Source organism: Vanellus vanellus (genome assembly GCF_965231255.1).
Source record: "Vanellus vanellus genome assembly, chromosome: 11".
In the NCBI taxonomy this organism is placed as follows: Eukaryota; Metazoa; Chordata; class Aves; order Charadriiformes; family Charadriidae; genus Vanellus; species Vanellus vanellus.
In genome coordinates, this window is record NC_138916.1 from 9112403 (window position 1) to 9130979 (window position 18577).

The 18577-nt window shown below is 39.6% G+C and overlaps 1 protein-coding gene across 1 annotated transcript in view; it reads right to left on the bottom strand.

Moving 5' to 3' along the window:
- Nucleotides 1–18577, bottom strand: part of LIPC (lipase C, hepatic type) — a gene marked incomplete at both ends in the record, with an annotated part of 87676 nt that overhangs the window by 10963 nt on the left and 58136 nt on the right. The window contains 3 exon segments of the mRNA XM_082488951.1: nucleotides 1147–1264; nucleotides 3684–3863; nucleotides 5486–5673. Of these exon segments, the coding sequence (XP_082345077.1) occupies nucleotides 1147–1264; nucleotides 3684–3863; nucleotides 5486–5673 (486 nt within the window).

Consider the following 18577-nt stretch of genomic DNA (forward strand, 5'->3'; position numbering starts at 1 on the left):
ATTACACTCATAATTAGTACAGTTACAAAGCATTACAGAAGGTTCAAAATGCCACAAGTCAAAACAATCAAGTGTTATGTTAACTTTGTTTACTTTAAGCATCTATTAGGGATACTCTAATTATATGCTTCTTGTAAATTGTAATCCAGGACTATCATTTTTGCCATAGAACTGACTTTAATTCACTGTATGAGCACTGTATCACAATTAAAAGCTCAAGCACATTTAGACAATTTCCTTAAAGTAATTTGCTTTTTAAAAGTAGTTGGTAACAATGAACAGTGTATTTAAACGGTTTTGGGTCAAGATAGTGACCAAAGATCCAAGGTTAGTGGCTAACATTCAGTTTGACTTGTTACTGGGAATGGATACAGGATAAATTCAAGCAACATGCAGCTTGAAACTTTGGTTTATGACTTGTAGTCCCCACACTTGTATATTCTTTATGTCATAATTTGGACTAAGGCAGGAAAGATGAAAGCTAGAAATACTATGATACTTCATTTTGAAAAGTGTTTTCATTAAATTTTCTAAATCTAATTTCTAAACCAATCATAGAATCGTAGAGTTGCTGAGGTTGGAAGGGACCTTTAAGATCTTCAAGTCCAACCATTAACCTACCCTGACAAAACCACTTCTAAACCATGTCCTCAAGTACCACATCTCCCATTTTTTTTTAAACACCTCCAGGGATGGCAAATCCACCACCTCCCTGGGCAGCCTATTCCAATGGTTAATAAGCCCTTTCAGTGAAAAAATGTTTCCTAATATCCAATCTAAACCTCCCCTGACATAACTTCAACCCATTTCCTCTCATCCCATCACTTGTCACCAGGGAGAAGACATCAGCCCCCACCTCTCTCCAACCTCCTTTCAGGTAGTTGTAGAGAGTGATAAGGTCTCCCCTGAACCTCCTTTTCTCCAGGCTAAACAACCCCAGTTCCCTCAGTTGTTCCTCATAAGACTTGTCCTCCAGACCCCTCACCAGCTTTGTAGCCCTTCTCTGGACATGATAGGACGAAACTTCTAAACTGTGGCGAATACTGCTATTCAACAGCTAAATACTGATATTACATCGATATGCCAAATATCTATGTAACTTAAATCAGTTGACTGTTCCATTTATTAAAATTATGTATCTTTTACCTGTAATTCGTCCAATCTTGTTTGTACCACTGATATAACTTCCGGCAAATCCTGAAACATGAGCTCCTAGGCTGTACCCAATTAGATGAGCATTGCTTCTGGAAAATTGAATGGATTCCTGGAAGATAGCGGCAGCTTGATTTAGATGCAGAAAATGTGAAAAGTAAACAGTGAAATGCTTACTACAAGCAAGGCATGCCATGAATTACAGCACAAGAAATTTGTTTGTTAATGATGGAGGTTGAATGAGGTGCATGGATCATGCACTAAATTTGTTTGCTGGCTGAATGTTATTCCTTGCCTCCTTTTCATGCAGCAGGAAAATGCCACACATTTAGGCACTGCTACTTACGTGCTATGCTCAGGAAAACCATCAACACAGATAGTAGGATGTTTGTTTCTGTTTGCTATAAGTGATGCAAATGTGCATTGCTTTTTGTCTGCAGCATTCAACTTTCCTAGGACTATAAAATGGATATCTGTCCTTTAACTTCACTGTCAAACAATCTTTTATAGGAAGTGCCTTGCTTTTTTTGCCTGAGATACTAGCATAAGCCAAATTAGAAGCCAAAGTATCAAAGCATTGATCAGACATGCTAAGTGATATGGCAATGACATTTCTTGGACTGATTTGTACAAAACTGGGCATCTGATCTGAAACAAACATATTGAAGCAGAACTGGCCTCAGGCCCTTTGTTCTACCTGATCAGTGCTATGTAGATCTTAAGCATTTCACCTGAGCTTCAAGGCTCAAAGTTTTTCTGACTTGTAAAGAAAAATGTGGCATATTTTTCTTGCAGGAAAGGCAAACCTCTGTTTTAATTTCATTGTGGATATTGCCTGTCCCAGTGGAATGGCTTTGCAGTCTCAATACGTGTCTGTTTTGAAGATGAGGTGAAACATGGCAACCTTATTTTGAGAGAGAGGCAGTTCTTAGAAATCACAAGATCTTACCAATTTTCTTGGCAGGTGCTACTGAGGTGGGTGCTAGTGAGAATGTTACTGATCATGCCCTATTAACTCTTGGACTAAGAGCACTAAGATTTACTTTATTTTTATTTGTTATTAAAATGTTGCAGAGCACTGCAGTTCTTGTCACATCCCTTGAGGATATTTCAGATACTCGCCTGTCTAAGCAGACTGAAGCATAGTGGAAAGATAGTTATGGGAGTTGGAATGAAGGGGGTTTTTAACTGTTAAACTCAGGAGGGGTGCTTCTCAACAGAAGGAAGGTTTACTGCTTGAACATGTTCAGTTAAATGCTGTGAAAATTTATGGTATATTTAAATCCTGGAGCATATCATGATACAAGAGAAGCTTCCTACAATGCTGGAGCAAGGAATCATTTATTCAAGCCTCAATTTGTTTGCTGTCTTTCATGTTGACAATGTGGCGTGTCCCCCTGGGAACTGAACAAAGTCCACCTCTTGATTCATTCAATAATTAAACAGCTTCAAAATATGACTTTAGGTTCCAGCAACTTAAACTACATTTGATCAAGAGCTAAGATTTCTTCTAATATCACAATAAAAAATAGTGACCTGGCTCTTCTGCCTTCTCTTTTGTGCCTTTTGTCCCTAACTGGGCATGGTACCTGATAACTAGTTCTACCCCTGCCATTCCTGTTGAAAGCAGCTTAGCCCTTCAATGATATTTGCTTCAGCTTCGCAGTGTATTTCCCCTCCACCTTAGGTATTTAAATTAATGTATTCAAAAATTCATTGTCTGGTACAGAAGTATAATTTCATTTCAAATTAGGTAGCATAAATTAGTACTAGAGATAGAAGAAATGAGTGGCTTAGGGTGCTTGGTTTGTTTTGTATGAGTGATTCCCATTCCTGTGTTTGCTTTCTGCCTTTTCTTAAATAGCGCTGGAGATCAGTGATCCCTTGCAGATGTCTGCAGCCTTTTCAATCCAGCCATGGCCACTGCTCCCTATGTAGCAGGGGTTTTGATAAGTAGTTACTACATTAATGTGGCTCTGTACTCACAACTGCCTCCACATCATCTGCTTTGTGAGGTGTGTCTGTCTTCTTAAAAGGTCTGCTTTTACACTCTGGATGTCTATGCTGTTATTTTAGAATAATCTTTGGGGAACTGAGGCAAAAATTAGATGCAATGTCATGCCTGAATTCTGCATTAAAAGCAGAAATTAAACACAACTAACATAAACCTGTTTTACTGAACTAACCACTTGCAAACAATAATGTGCACCTGCTTTCAAAGTGTGAAACTGTCAGCCATCTGCATACATGCTGATTGAAAAGCTAAAGTAGCATGAAATTATCTCACCTCTAAAGATAAATCAAAATATTTTTATAAACAAGACCACTTGCTTTTTTCTCTTGCATGATGAAAGTTGTATGAATTCATATGAAAGTTTATGGAAGAATAATTCGCAATGGATTAAGGAAATGTAAATGATTGAAATGAACCACATTTAACCAGTATAGTATTTCACAAAGGTGGTAGAAGCATAAGAACAGATAAAATAGGTCTTTTCCAGAGAAGTATGTGTTGATTGGGGGGCTCTTACCTCCAGCCATTCCAGGAAGTCTGCTATCTCCTGTCCTATGTAGCGTGTATTCTGTACAGCAATAGGATAGTGCTGGTGAGCGAATGTAAGCCAGTCTGCAATGATCACATTAATTTGCTTATGCTGAGACTTCAGAGCTGCTGCCATTTTCCAAATCCAACCTTCTAATATCCCATCCACCTGTAATATTTTAAAAAAAGAAAATAAGTCGCATTCTTAAGGGAAATCAATCTCTGACAAATATTTCTTGTGAAAAGCTCAAGAAAACAAAAAGCATAATATAAACAAGGAGGGCTTAATGCTGATAACTAGATTTTAGGGGCTTCAGCATGCTTCAGTGCTGAGAATCTTTAGGTTTTGGTGGACAAAAAAGTTAATCTAGAAGAACTGTATAGTAGTTAATGTCTTGTAATATGAAATCTTATAAATGAAATGATGTCCCTAAATATTTTGTCATCCTGAAATAATTGGTATTACTGATTAAAAAGAAAGACAGAAATGCCCAGAAAGTTTCTGTTTTCATTTAAGAGCATCTGTGCCTGTAAATTTAAGCTAAAAGGGTTGGAGAAGGAAGGAAGCTGGAAGATTGCAGACCACTGGGCATTTACCTTCTACAGCCATTCCATTTTGAGATCTGCTTTTTTTTCTGAAGTCATTATTTTGTTAAGGGCCTGATCATGATTTTCATATTAACAAAGACTGCTTCTGATTTGATGGACCAGAATTATCATTTAATCTATCAGATTTAATTGTTGCTCTAGTTGCATATGCTTCCTCAATTGATAGAACATACTTATCTCTTCTGGTGTTTTAACAGAATTTGGGAGTCTCAGTTCCGGGTTTCCATACATAAATTTCTAAAAGCCCAACACCTCTGCAAATTAAGTTCACATGAAGGATAAACTTCAATGGTAGCAGCCTCAGGTCCATGGTTTGTCTTTGAGGAGTGTATAGGTTTTGAACAGATTCTTATTTGGGAGGCTTGGCTAAAGTAATCTAGGGCAATATTTCATCCAAAGTCATCTCTGCTGTTATTTGTTAGGAGATTTATATGCATCAAAGGTGCTGTTCAAAGTTTCTCTGCTTATTTGCAGATATACAATAAAGATCCTTTTTGCCACCTTATGTGATGGCATTGGTTCTATGAGAATCAAGGATCTAATAAAATGACATTATTTCTTATCCTTCCTTTTCTTTTTTTTTTTTCCCAACTGAGAAGCTGATCAAAAGTCACTCTTAGTACTGCTATGCCTTTGAGAAAGGTTTTCATGGTGGATTTTTTTTTTTTTTTTTTTTTTTTTTTACAGTTTAACTGGAAGCAGTTCAGTGATAATTCATTGCCATTGAAGGCTTAATTTTCAGCTGAAAAGGCTTATAGAGAAATTCTCTTTAAAGGTGTATCTGTGAGAAAGATGTGGGGAGATTGTGTGCACTTCTTTTCAATAAGTCTGTAAATATCTGGCAGTGAACATATCAGAGAAATGAAACTGGTATTCAGTCCTCCAGAGGCATAGCACATTAATTCAGCTACTTGTTCGAACTCTACTGGCTTTAAACCAGGGCTGAATCTAATCCTTGGCATGGGACTCCCATATGAAAAATTGCTTGTAGACTGTTCCTTCAGAATCTCAGCGGGGAATATCCACTCTTTATTATTTCTAGCCATGATTGCTACCAGGGAAATCCACCATCTTTCTAATCACAACCTTTCTTCTGAAGTTACTTTTGGCACTAGCATAATGAGAAAGAAAGTGTATCGAATCAGATGTAGTTTAAATTAAAAATAAAATGTGAGTTCATACCGACCAGCCATGGACTATCATCACTAGAGGAAGAGAGGCATTGAAATGGCATTTTTCAAGAGTCTCCAACTGATTAAAAAAAATCTGACAGCCTTCTTCACTTCTATCTGTATAGAGTCGAAATTTGGTTTCTAAGTTTTGGTGATCTCTCTTTGTTCCAGTGTGCTGACTCTGTGATCCCAGTGCCTCTGAAATGAAATTCATAACAATCATAATAGGGTAAAATCTGAAACCTGAAGAAGTTACTAGTGAAACAGAGTTTATAAGTCAAAGCAAACTAGTAAGACTGAAACTCTAATTATGTCTAATTGCTGCCTACTCCAGGTGGGCCCAAGCTGTACATTTTGGGTCAAAAAAGGAGTCTCTTTCAAAGTTTGAGATGGCCTAGATGTGCCTCTGAGTCCATCTATTTTAACAATAACAGTTATACAGGAAATATTGATCTGATTGCTACAGGCCGTTATAGAATGCATAAGTATTTTAAAAACACAGTACAGATGTTTGACTTTACAATGTTAGTGCATGCACAGGCAAGCAAATTCATAGGTTATTAACTCTGCAGGGCATATTTTACTAATGTGCATTTGCTAGTAATTGCTGAGCAAGCATCATTACAGTAAAATAACTATTTTATTCAGGGTTATAACTCTGCTTAGAGACTTGGGTGACTGCTTAAAACTATTAGACCACAATGTAAATGATGAAATAAAGGCAAGATGAAATATTCTTGTTCTAGATGCAATATTTTTGGTGGTTTCATTTTTGGATAAAATAGCTTGGTACATATAGGACAGCATTTTCAGAAATGTCTATTAAGTACCTGGGATGATATGTGTACTAAAGAAAGTGGGGGCAGGGTGAACTGTGATCTTACCAACATTATGAGCTTAGAAGGAAAAACGTGAATATAAAGAAATTGCTGAAAAATGGAGTAATATAAAGCAGAAGCTTACAAAAATCAACTTATGACATGCAAGTCTGGTGTTTCTTTCTAATAAGATTTCAGACTGTTTATTTTATTTATCTGAAAATAATCCATGTAATAAATTATTACTAAGCTAGAAAAAATGGGCATTAGTAGAAGAAAAGTTAGGGTGTGATGAATTAGACAAATTCAAGGTTACAGTTCTTTGTGTTGGAAAGGAAGCTTTTAGAGTGGAGAGAGTTTGCTAATGGAGTTCCTTGGGGACTGTTTTTGTCTAATCTGGTTTTTAATATTGCCATTAAAGAAGCAGGCAGGAAAGGTACAAGACTGACAAAATTTGGGAGGCATTTGCTAATACTGAGGAGACCAAAACCACTAAACACTGAGCTAGATGACCTTGAAAACACAGCAACGGAAATAGGTAGAAATCTCATACTGTGAAGTGCAAGGTCGTACAGTTGATAGGAATTTCTCTATAAATGGGGGTCATAAATTGGAAGTGACACGAGGGTAAAAAGACTTGACTGTAGTAATCAATAACAAAACTGACAAAGAGCCACTGCTGTGATTTGGCTGTGAGAAAAGAAAATATAATTCCAAGATTCATCAAGGAACATGTTTTTGGTAGGAAGAGACCATGTTAGTGCCAATAAGTTAAGGCACTTACTAACCACATACAGAACAGTGTGCATACCTCTCATTACCAAGTTCAGATGATATCAATTCAAGCTGCAACAGCTACTCGGCAGCACCAATAAAATGGTCAGGGAGGAGGCTTTTGTTTTAATTAGTCCTAGCAAATCATGAAATATTCTTGGAGGTGAAACTGAAGTATTTTATTCACTGAGAAAGAAGTTAAAATTATCTGTGTTGGAAAAGGACTCACATCAGTTAAATTTTAGTTCTTATATTTTCTTGCATAAAAGTTCCTTAATATTACATTAATATTAGAAATATTGTATTGTATTTTATCTTCTAAGTCAGCACATTTAATTTTTTTTGTACATCACAACTTATGTCTGTAGATGTTTTCAGAAAACATCTAATACCATAGCATATTCATTTCTGTATTATATCTGCAAATGTATCCTGAGGTTCTATGACATTGTCGTCTTGATAAGATTTTGCTAATTTACAAGGTACTTCTGATATATTTACAGACGAGCCTTTATCCTGCAAGCAGATTACACAGAATCACAGAATGGTCAGTGTTGGAAAGGACCTCTGGAGATCATCTAGTCCAAACCCCTGCCAGAGCAGGGTCACCTACAGCAAGTTGCACAGGACAGTGTCTAGGCAGGTTTTGAATGTCTCCAGAGTGGGAGACTCCACAACCTCTCTGGGCAGCCTGTTCCAGTGCTCTGCCACCCTCAAAGTAGAGAAGTTCCTCCTCATGTTAAGATGGAACTTCCTATGTTCAAGTTTGTGCCCGTTACCTCTTGTCCTATCACTGGGCACCACTTTTTTCAGTCTTTTTTCAAGACTGGTCCCATCCCCCTGGCACCCTCCCTTTAAGTATTTGTAAGCATTAATAAGATCCCCCCTCAGTCGTCTTTTCTCTAGACTAAAAAGGCCCAAGTCCCTCAGTCTTTCCTCATAAGAGAGATGTTCTAATCCCCTAATCATCTTTGTAGCCCTTTACTGGACCCTCTCCAGCAGATCCCTGTCTGTCTTGAACTGGGGAGCCCAGAACTGGACACAGTACTCGAATGTGGCCAGCAGGTTGAGGGATGTCATCCTCCCCCTCTACTCTGCCCTGGTGAGGCCACATCTGTTCTTGATGCACCCCAGGATGCCATTTGCTTTCTTGGCCACCAAGGCACATTGCTGGCTCATGGTCATCCTGTTGTCCACCAGGACTCCCAGGTCCCTTTCCACAGAGCTGCTCTCCAGCAGGTCAGCCCCCAACCTGTACTGATGCATGGAGTTATTCCTCCCCAGGTGCAGTATCGTAAACTTAACTAGTGTTGAATTTCATAAGGTTTCTCTCTGACCAACTCTCCAGCCTGTCCAGGTCACGCTGTAAGGCAGCACAGCCTTCTGGCGTGTCAGCCACTCCTCCCAGTTTTGTATCATCAGCAAACTTGCTGATGATACACTCGATCCCTTCATCCATGTCATTGATGAATATACTGAACAGGACTGGACCCAGTACTGACCCCTGACTCTGCACCACTAACCACAACCCTCTGAGCTCTATCTGTCAGCCAGTTCTCAATCCACTCCACTATCCATTCATCTAACCCACACTTCCTAAGCTTGTCTGTGAGGATGATGTGGGAGACAGTGTCGAAAGCCTTGCTGAAGTCAAGGTAGACAACATCCACTGCCCTCCCCTCATCTACCCATCCAGTCACACCATCATAGAAGGCTATCAGATTTCTCAGACATGACTTCCCCTTGGTGAATCCATGTTGACTACTTCTGATAACCTTCTTTTCTTCCAGGTGCTTTGAGATAAACACCCAGAACAAGCTGTTCCATCATCTTTCCAGGGATGGAGGTGAGGCTGACTGGCATGTACTTTCCTGGGTCATCCTTCTTGCCCTTTTTGAAGTCTGGAGCGTCATTGGCTTTCCTCCAGTCCTCAGGCACCTCACCTGTTCTCCAGGACCTTTCAAAGATGATGTAGAGCGTCCCAGCAGTGACTTCCCCCAGCTCCCTCAGCACTCGAGGGTGCATCCCATCAGGCCCTGTGGACTTGTGGATATCCAGTTTATCTAACTGATCTCTAACTTGTTCCTCATCAACCAAGGGAAAGTCTTGCTTCCTCCAGACTTTCTCTGTTACCTGCAAAGTCTGGATTTCCCAAGGACTGGCCCGAGGAGTGAAGACAGAAGCAAAGAAGGCATTCAGCCACTCTGCCTTCTCTGCATCATCTGTCACCACGGTACCTGTCTCATTCAACAGTGAACTACTGAAGTTTAAAATTTCAACCCTACTTGTCATTTTGTGGATACTGCACTTAATCCTGAACTCTATCTTCTCATGATCACTGCAGCCCGGTCTGCCCCCAACCTTAACATCCTCCACCAGTCCTTCTTCGTTTGGCAGTACTAGGTCCAGTAGTACACCTCTCCTGGTGGGCTCCTCCACCACCTGAGTCAAAACGTTATCATCAATGCACTGGAGGAACCTCCTGGACTGTACATGCCCAGCTGTGTGGCCTTCCCAGCAGATATCAGGGTAGTTGAAGTCCCCCATGAGAATCAAGGCCTGTGATTGCGAGGTGATTCTCACCTGTCTGTAGAAGGCCTCATCAACTTCCCCATCCTGATCAGATGGTCTGTAATAGACACCCACAACAGTGTCTCTCATATTACCCTGACCCTTAATCCTTACCCACAACCTCTCAATTTGCTCTTTGTCTGCTCCCAGGGAGAGCTCGATACATTCTAGTTGCTCTCTCACATAAAGAGCGACTCTACCACCTCGCCTCACTGGCCTATCTTTCCTAAAGAGAACATAGTCCCCCATGACAGTGTTCCAGTCATGTGAGCTATCCCACCACGTCTCAGTAATTGCAATGAGATCATGGTCCTGTGACCGCACGCAGATCTTGTAACTTCTCTTGTTTATTCCCCATGCTGCGTGCATTAGTGTATAGACATTTCAGAAAAGCCGATGAGTGTATAGTTTTTGCCCTTGAGGGGTGGTGGGCCTTCCAATCCTCAAAAATACCATCACTCTACCCCACAAGTGCTGAGCTACTACCCCCAGGCACCTCTCTATTGAGTCCAGTTACATGCCCATCCCCCTTTGAATCTAGTTGAAAGCTCTCTCAATAAGCCCTGCTAACGCTACTACAAGAACCCTTTTCCCCCTGTGAGACAGGCTTTTCCCATCTGCTGCCACCAGGCCTGGTGTTCTGTAAATCAGACTTAGCAATTGGAAAGTCCCATGTTTATGTATTTGCAGTAGTGGCATCATATAACGCACAATACAAAGAACCCTAATGTGAAAGTACTGGCACAGGCTGCCCAGAGAGTTTGTGGGGACTCCCACACTGGAGACATTCAAAACCCGCCTGGACGCCGTCCTGTGCAACCTGCTGTAAGTTACCCTGCTCTGGCAGGGGGGGTGAACTAGATGATCTCCAGAAGTCCCTTCCAACCTTGACCGTTCTGTGATTCTGAAAGCATGCTGGGTTTAGATCAGACTGTATTTTTGCCACGTGCCAGTCTTGTTGCAAACTTTATTCAAGGTTTTATTTTAGTATAATGGTAAGACATGATACAAACAGCATATTTAATTTGGTTAAGTGAATGGCATTTCTGGCCAGAAAACTCCCAAACTGTATGGTGCTGGATGTGCACTGTTTTGTATTTGTTGCCAATTATTTCGCATGCCAGGTAACTCCAGGCAATGTTGTGTTTCATATCTAGGAAACATTATTGTAGAAAGTTGTTCAGCCTTTTACAAGAGCTGAAATTTAAAAAGCTTCAAAGTAAGTGAAGTTTGGTTGTCAAAATTCTTAGCTTCAGTGTCACATTTTTCTTTAATGGCATTTTGATATTTAGCTAAGATTAGGTCTGATCATTTCTCTGTTACAATGTCTCCTTAGCATTTCTTTTGGATTTTTTTTGCTGGGAGAGGACTCCGTTTCTGAAAAAAGTAGTATTAGGAAAAAGTGAATTTAGATAAAGAACTGAAAATTGGAGTGAGTTTTAGTGATGTTGATATTCTTAACCTCTGGTTTATTCGGGCTTTGGTGAATAGTCTCTATGCAAAGATAAGCATTGTGTTCTATTTTTAGCACAAAAAGAAAAACAAACAAAAAAACCCCTAACTTGTGCCTGTTCCATTGTACACATCCTTTCTTTGTTTTATGCCTTGTTTTGATTTTCTTTGTGATCTCTCTGTTTGTGCAATGCAAAGGCGCTTTGTCACTGTCCATATTGTTTGTACATACTACAGAAAACAAGTCTAATAAATAACTGTTTTCTTTATACATCAGTTGTGAAAGTGCTTGGGGTGCTTTAATGGGTGAGCTTTTGGCTTGTCAGTAAGTCTGAGAGAAGGAATTAAAAATACAGTTTGGACTTCGTCATGGCTGTCAAAAGTTCCAATAGAATCTGCAGTGTTATTAGACAAAGAACGGCTTCAATCTGTTGATCCATGTAACGACTTGGAGAAGGAAACTGAGCCTGAAGAGCTTGGCTTCTACAGCAGACTCGTGCTAAAAATGTCATACCAGCGGCTCAGTGACATAATCAAAGGGAATTGCAAAGTTTCATAGGTCACTTTACAAAAACAACAAAATAAAACTGCTAAAGATTTTGCCATGCTAAGAGTGCCAAGATCTTTCTGAAACTCCAAAGAGTTTTTCTTTGGAAAATTAGCCCTTACCGAGGTGAGTGAGTGCTGCCTTAATTTCCTTTTTTTTTCCTGAAGAACCTACTCTAACATGAATTTTTCAGGAAGGGCTATGCAATACAGCCACACTGATCTGTGTGATATCATAAATTACCTTCAGGCAGAGCATCATGGTAATCACGAGCAAGAAGTGTAGTGGTGACTTCTTGATACCCTGGAGGAGATTCAGCTCTTTATCTTTCCTTACTTTGTATTAATGATGTTTCTATGAGGTGTAATAAAGAATGTAACTGAACACTGCATTTGTAAATAACTGTAATATAGCAAAGTTTCTTGTAAAATGTTTGGGGCTAGTTTTGGCAGACAAACCAAAACGCTTCTAGATTTGACCAGAGATAATTGTGTTTTCTTACTGAAAAGTAAAACCAAAAAAGTGATTCCCAGTTGAACAAAATGAAACTTTAAAAAAGTTCTGATTTATTTTTTTTTTTTATAAAAAAGGAGAGACACCTACATACCTGGTGGTAGGTCTAGTAGCCATCTGAATACAATGCATATTGGGATGTGCAAGATAAGAGTCCAGTTATTATTTCTTAACGTTAGCCGTTGTTTATTATTCACATTATTAGTGTTTATTGCTTTAGGTGATGCCTGTCCTGCTTCTAATAAGGTGAGCGCCAAACTAAGATGAAAGGACCATATGAAGGATAATGAGAAAGCTAATAAATATGAAGAAATATTTTTTTCTGTAAAAAGAGGTCTTGCAAGTAGTAATAATTATGATAATTCCATATTGGCCAAGTTTAGACTATTTGGACTAAATCATCTATTTACCTGTGGAAGCAGGTTAGTCCAGGAGACTGATTTGGATTGAATCACCCCAAAAGATGAGGAGGCATATGTTTTTCTTAACTGAAATGTTTGAAGTCTCTTCTGAAAGTTACAGATGTGATAGTGATGCTTTAAGACTTGTAAATGAAAACTTTACTGGAAGGTAGAAAAAGGTCTGGACACTGGCCAGGGTTTTGAAACTATGAAATACCATGTGGTTTTTTTGGAGGAGAGATTCAGAATCTAAATATATTTCTTTCTAGATCATGTCAGATTGGGCATAAAAATACACCTGCAAAATATCTGCTTCACACCACAAAATATACCTAAAGATATGTCAGGACTGAGGACAAAGTATGGTAGGGCTATATACTGTTGAGAGCAAAATTTTAATATTTGCCAAGTCATACATCTTAAAATCATCTTATGGTACAGCATAAAAAACTTTGATTAAAATTGGCATTCCCAATTAAGGAAAGTAGCCTTTCTCGCTAAGAAAAATAATATTCAACATCCTTTTTTCTGTCATGGAACTCTACAGGAGGATTTTCTCAGTAAGGTCTCACTGAAGAGGCTCGAAGATTATGTTTCAATGGCACTCACGTAATCCATAGGCAATTGAAAAATTAATTAAGTAAACCTGAATGGAAGCTGAACTTTGGGCTGCTGATATGTTAAGGATACTTAAAAATCATACATATAAGCTTGCATACACACCCCAGTACCTAGAGACAACATATGTTTTCTGGTTGCCTTCTGAACCTTACTGCAGCCTACTTTCGTGTTCATGAGTGGATTTGTCTGAGTGTTAATAAATCTCCTGTATCTTTTGGATGGCTTTTCCATATGTGAAAAGCAGTAAATGTTTCCAAAAGAATGCTTATCTATTGTGATGTTATTTTAGTGTGACTAGTATCCAGCGCATGGAAGAAACAAGTGACACAACTATTGTGGTCCCCAGAACTAGGGAGTTCTGTTGTGAAATTGAGCAAAGGCAGTGGGTAACATGTTCATGAATTTTTGTTTGGACCATGGAAAGTGGAATAAATCACAGATTCCCTCATTTCCAAAAGACTTTTTTTTTTTTTTTTTTTAATCACTTAAAAGAAGAGCTAATGACATGGAAGCGTTCAGGTGTCTCAATTTGACAAATGCTTCCATGAGAGCTATTCTTGCTAGAAGCACAGTTGTCAATGTTCCTGTTGGATATGGAAAATCCTCTTCACTAACCCCTTTTACTTTCTTTAGCAGTGCCTATTGTAACCTCCAGACTTTCTAGGGAAAGCCATTTGCTGCAACTGACACAAAATGGCACAAAGAAAGAGTAGACTATTAGAACACGCATGGTAAAGGACTCTTAAATTTGAAAATCCTGCAAAATTTAAGCAATACTGTGTAAAATGTAAATACATGCTATGTTTCAGTTGCTCTATGTTTACCTAGGCATTTTATATCTCTTTGGCCAAAGTTTCTTGTACAATAGCTGACACAAAATCAGGACTGGACTTTTGCTATTTATAAATCAAAAAGATGATGGGAATAGATTGGAAACAGTAGGCTAGCATTTGTTTGCTTTTATATTACTGATTTACAGCAGTATCTTGAAGCAGGGTGTGGTCCATTCTCTATTTTGTTAAGATTAGTAGTTAAGATAGTTGCATATAAGCTGTTTTTTATCGTTTCTATCAGTTCAAGGCTTTTGGATGCCATTGACTAACCGTTGAAAGTTCCATCTCATGTCATTCCTGGGTGAGAACTCTAAAACATGTGGAGTGGGGATTTTTTGTGAAATCTAGGTCTTTTTGGTTGCCCCAGAGTGCCAGGCAGCCAAAACTAAGGTCTGTTGATTTCTGGATGTACTATCATAGATTTTTTTTTTCTATATCCTCATGGAGTTCCTTTGTATTTTCACTCTCTTTAACTTGCTCACCTTGCTAAATAAAAAGTAGGTATCACTCACAAAAAATTTGAATGAAAAAATAGCAAGCAAGCAAGAAAATACTTTTTTGCCTCAGTCTTCACTGGCAAGGACTGCAGCCACACTACCCATGACACAGAATGCAAAGGTGAGGATTGGGAAAACAGGGAACTACCCACTGTAGGTGAAGATCAAGTGCGAGACCACCTTAAGAACCTGAAGGTGCACAAGTCCATGGGACCTGATGAGATATATCTGTGGGTCCTGAGGGAGCTGGCAGATGAGGACACTAAGCCACTAGCCATCATATTTGAGAAGTTGTGGCGGTCTGGTGAGGTTCCTGCCGACTGGAAAAGGGGAAACATGACCCCTATTTTCAAAAAGGGAAACAAGGAGGACCCAGGGAACTACAGGCCAGTCAGTCTCACCTCTGTGCTTGGCAAGATCATGGAGCAGATCCTCCTGCAAACTCTGCTGAGGCACATAGAAAACAAGGAGGTGATTGGTGACAGCCAAATTTGGTGGCCTTCTATGAAGGGGTTACAGCAGCAGTGGACAAGGGAAGACCAACTGATGTCATCTACTTGGACTTGTGCAAAGCGTTTGACACTGTCCCACACGATATCCTGGTCTCTAAATTGAAGAGACATGGATTCGACAAATGGACCACTTGGTGGATAAAGAACTGGCTGGACGGTCGCACTCAAAGAGTTGCGGTCAATGGCTCGATGTCCAAGCAGAGAGCAGTGACGAGTGGCATTCCTCAGGGGTTGGTACTGGGGCCTGTACTGTTCAGCATCTTTGTCAGCAAGATGGACAATGGGGTCGAGTGTACCCTCAGCAAGATTGCTGATGATACCAAGCTGCTTGGTGAGGTACACATGCTGGAGGGGACGGATGCCATCCAGAGGGACCTGGACAGGCTGGAGAGGTGGGCCCAAGCCAACCTCATGCAGTTCAACAGGGCAAAGTGGGAGGTCCTACATCCGGGTCGAGGCAATCCCAAGCACAAATACAGGCTCAGCAGGGAATGGCTGGAGAGCAGCCCTGAGGAGAAGGACCTGGGTGTGCTGATTGACGAGAAGCTCAACATGAGCCAGCAATGGGCGATGGCAGCCCAGAAGGCCAACCGTATCCTGGGCTGCATCAGAAGTGTGACCAGCAGGTCAAAGGAGGTGATTCTGCCCCTTCCACTCCACTCTCGTGAGACTCCACCTCGAGTACTGCATCCAGCTCTGGAGTCTCCAACATAAGAAGGGACATGGACCTGCTGGAGCGTGTCCAGAGAAGAGCCACGAGGATAATCTGAGGGCTGAAGCACCTCTCCTATGAGGAGAGGCTGAAAGAGTTGGGGCTGTTCAGCCTGGAGAAGAGAAGGCTCCAAGGAGATCTTATTGCGGCCTTCCAGTACCTAAAGGGGGCCTACAGGAGAGCTGGGGAAGGACTTTTTACTAGGGCATGTAGCGATAGGACGAGGGGGAATGGCTTTAAACTGGAAAAGGGCAGGCTCAGATTAAACATTAGGAAGAAGTTTTTCACTCCGAGGGTGGTAAGGCACTGGAAGAGGTTGCCCAGAGAGGTTGTTGAGGCCCCATCCCTGGAGGTGTTCAAGGCCAGGCTGGACGTGGCCTTGGGCAACCTGGTCTAGTGGGAGGTGTCCCTGCCTATGGCAGGGGAGTTGGAACTCGATGACCTTCAAGGTCCTTTCCAACCTAAACCATTCTATGAAAAATCCATAGCAATTGGATTAAAAATGATGAGGTCTGTTTAGACTTTTTGGAAAAAGCTTCCCTTTTTGTTCAAATTTAAATGAATAATAAGTAGGTGATACTTTTCTCAGTATGAGATGCTATGTCTGAAAAGTATCATAGTTTTCTGAGCTGTTATTTCTTGTTTCACCTGTTTTATATGCATGCATGTCAAAGATAAACTCACCATTAGTGTAGTTTGCACCCACAGAGCCCTAAAGAGAGAGAGACTGTTAATTCACCATTGTTAACCCTCTGTTAATGTACTTTTAACCTTCTGTTGAATAAATCCATGAAGAGGAGAGCACATAAAACCGCACCATTCATACTGACTGTCTTTCCTGTGTGTTTCATGGCTTTCAAATCATCTAGGTAGTGCTGCTAGCAGGTGGCGTTAGTGACTCCTGGAACTGGAAGAAAGATGTGTTTAGAAAGAGGCTAATATAAAAATCCATTGGAGATGGTACCCTGTTTTCATTAGTGAGGCAACGGTATTGGCAGTGGAAGATATGCGTATGCGTGCCTATTCAAAAATTAGCTCCTTACTTATCAGGGATGATTCTGTCTGTGATTCTTTACCATTAAAGTGCAAAGGATGCTTTTTTTTTTCTTTGAAAATCAGAACCATCCAATGTGTACCAAAAGTAAAATTTTTAATTCTTTATTAAAACATAATTAACACTGGGAAATCTTTTTTTTTTTTTTTCTGGTGTCTAAATACAGCTGATCTTTCCTGAACATGTTATTATCAGACACTGATATCATGCTTTGAAGCACCATGCAATACACAGTGGTCTGAGATAATACATAACAACTCATTCCACAGGTTAACAAAGGGAAGGTTGTTCTGTTCCACTCTCCCTGGACGTCCCAGGTCAGTGTTCTTTATATACCTGGGCTATTTGCGGAAGGAATGAAGAACATGGAAATTTGTTTGCAGATGTGATTAGCAACTACAGTGTTAGAACTGTCAGCAGAGATCCATATCCCTATAATTTTCTGGTTACTTCTATTCAGAATTAATTTCTGGGTGCAGGAGAAAGCAGAGAATATAATGTCTTGTTCAGTAATAACAGAACCATGATTTTTAAAAAGTTATTAACACATTAGTAAGGGGTTTAGACCTAGATGATATTTCTCCCTCTCTTTTTTAAAATTAAAATGCTTTCCAAAGGAAAATTAATTTGAAAAAATGCCCATCATTGAATTCATGGCATATATAAGAACTGTAATATATGTTTAGAGTATTTGGTAGAGATCATTGTTTAGTACAATTTGTTTGCTTGGTGGTCTAAGACACAAAGGAGTGCAACCTGCTCTCAGAAGTCGCTTATATAAAAATAATTGATGAGACCCTTGTCAGTTCATTTTAAATTCTCTACTCATGTACATCCTGCTGCTGTTTATTTGAAATTGCCTCTCTTGAAAGCATTTGGGCAGGTGGTACAGACAGATACAAACAATTTCAGTTCCACAGAGTGCCTTAAATGGGGGTATTTCAGGATCTGGAGAATAAAATGAGAACATCAAAACAAAAGTCTTGCTAAAAATCCTTGGAAAAGATGATGAAACATTAAATAAGATCATGTTTTGGTTTCTGCATGCTCTTGTGTGTCTCAACTATTCAGAGACATATCTCTTAAGTCAGCTATGAATCAAATTATGGATTTATATTTCATAGTTTCAAAAGAGGTAGAAATGAATGCGGTGTAACCTGTCCTGTAAGAGACAAAAACTAGTAGATTATCCTTTTGCTTTCCTCTAAATTATCTGTTTATTATTTACATGTATTAGAGTATGTATTTTTATTCCTCTTCTTTCTAAATTTGTGTTTCTGTCATTGGTTTTGAACACTGGGTTGCCTCAAAATTCTCCAATCACCTCTTTGATTTTTGTGCCTTACTCTTTTGATCTTTCTCTTCCCTGTAAAAATCCTCTTCACATGTGAAACTTCAAAACTTATTTTTCACATCTACTTTATTTATAATCAAGTATTGAAGTGGCGGTTGGAACAGAAGGCAAAGAAATAACACCCACCCTCCAAACTGTTAACTGTTCCTTTTGTCTTTTTATATCAGGTGAAAACTTCGTGGAGTTACATGAGCTCATCAACTTCATGAGCTGATTCTCAAAAGCTTGATATCTCTTTTACTGTCTGATTAAGTTCCTCTTTTATATTCTTCATTGTGACATAATTTTAAAAAGTTAGTTCTGCATGAAAAATGTGATTTTAAGTAATCAAGCTTGTGAGACTGTTGTTGCAAAGAACAGGGAAACCAGTGCATGCAGAAACCAGCAGTGCCTCTTTGTTTAGAACTCAGCCACTGGGCTCTGGGCTGCTGCCCTGTGCAGAA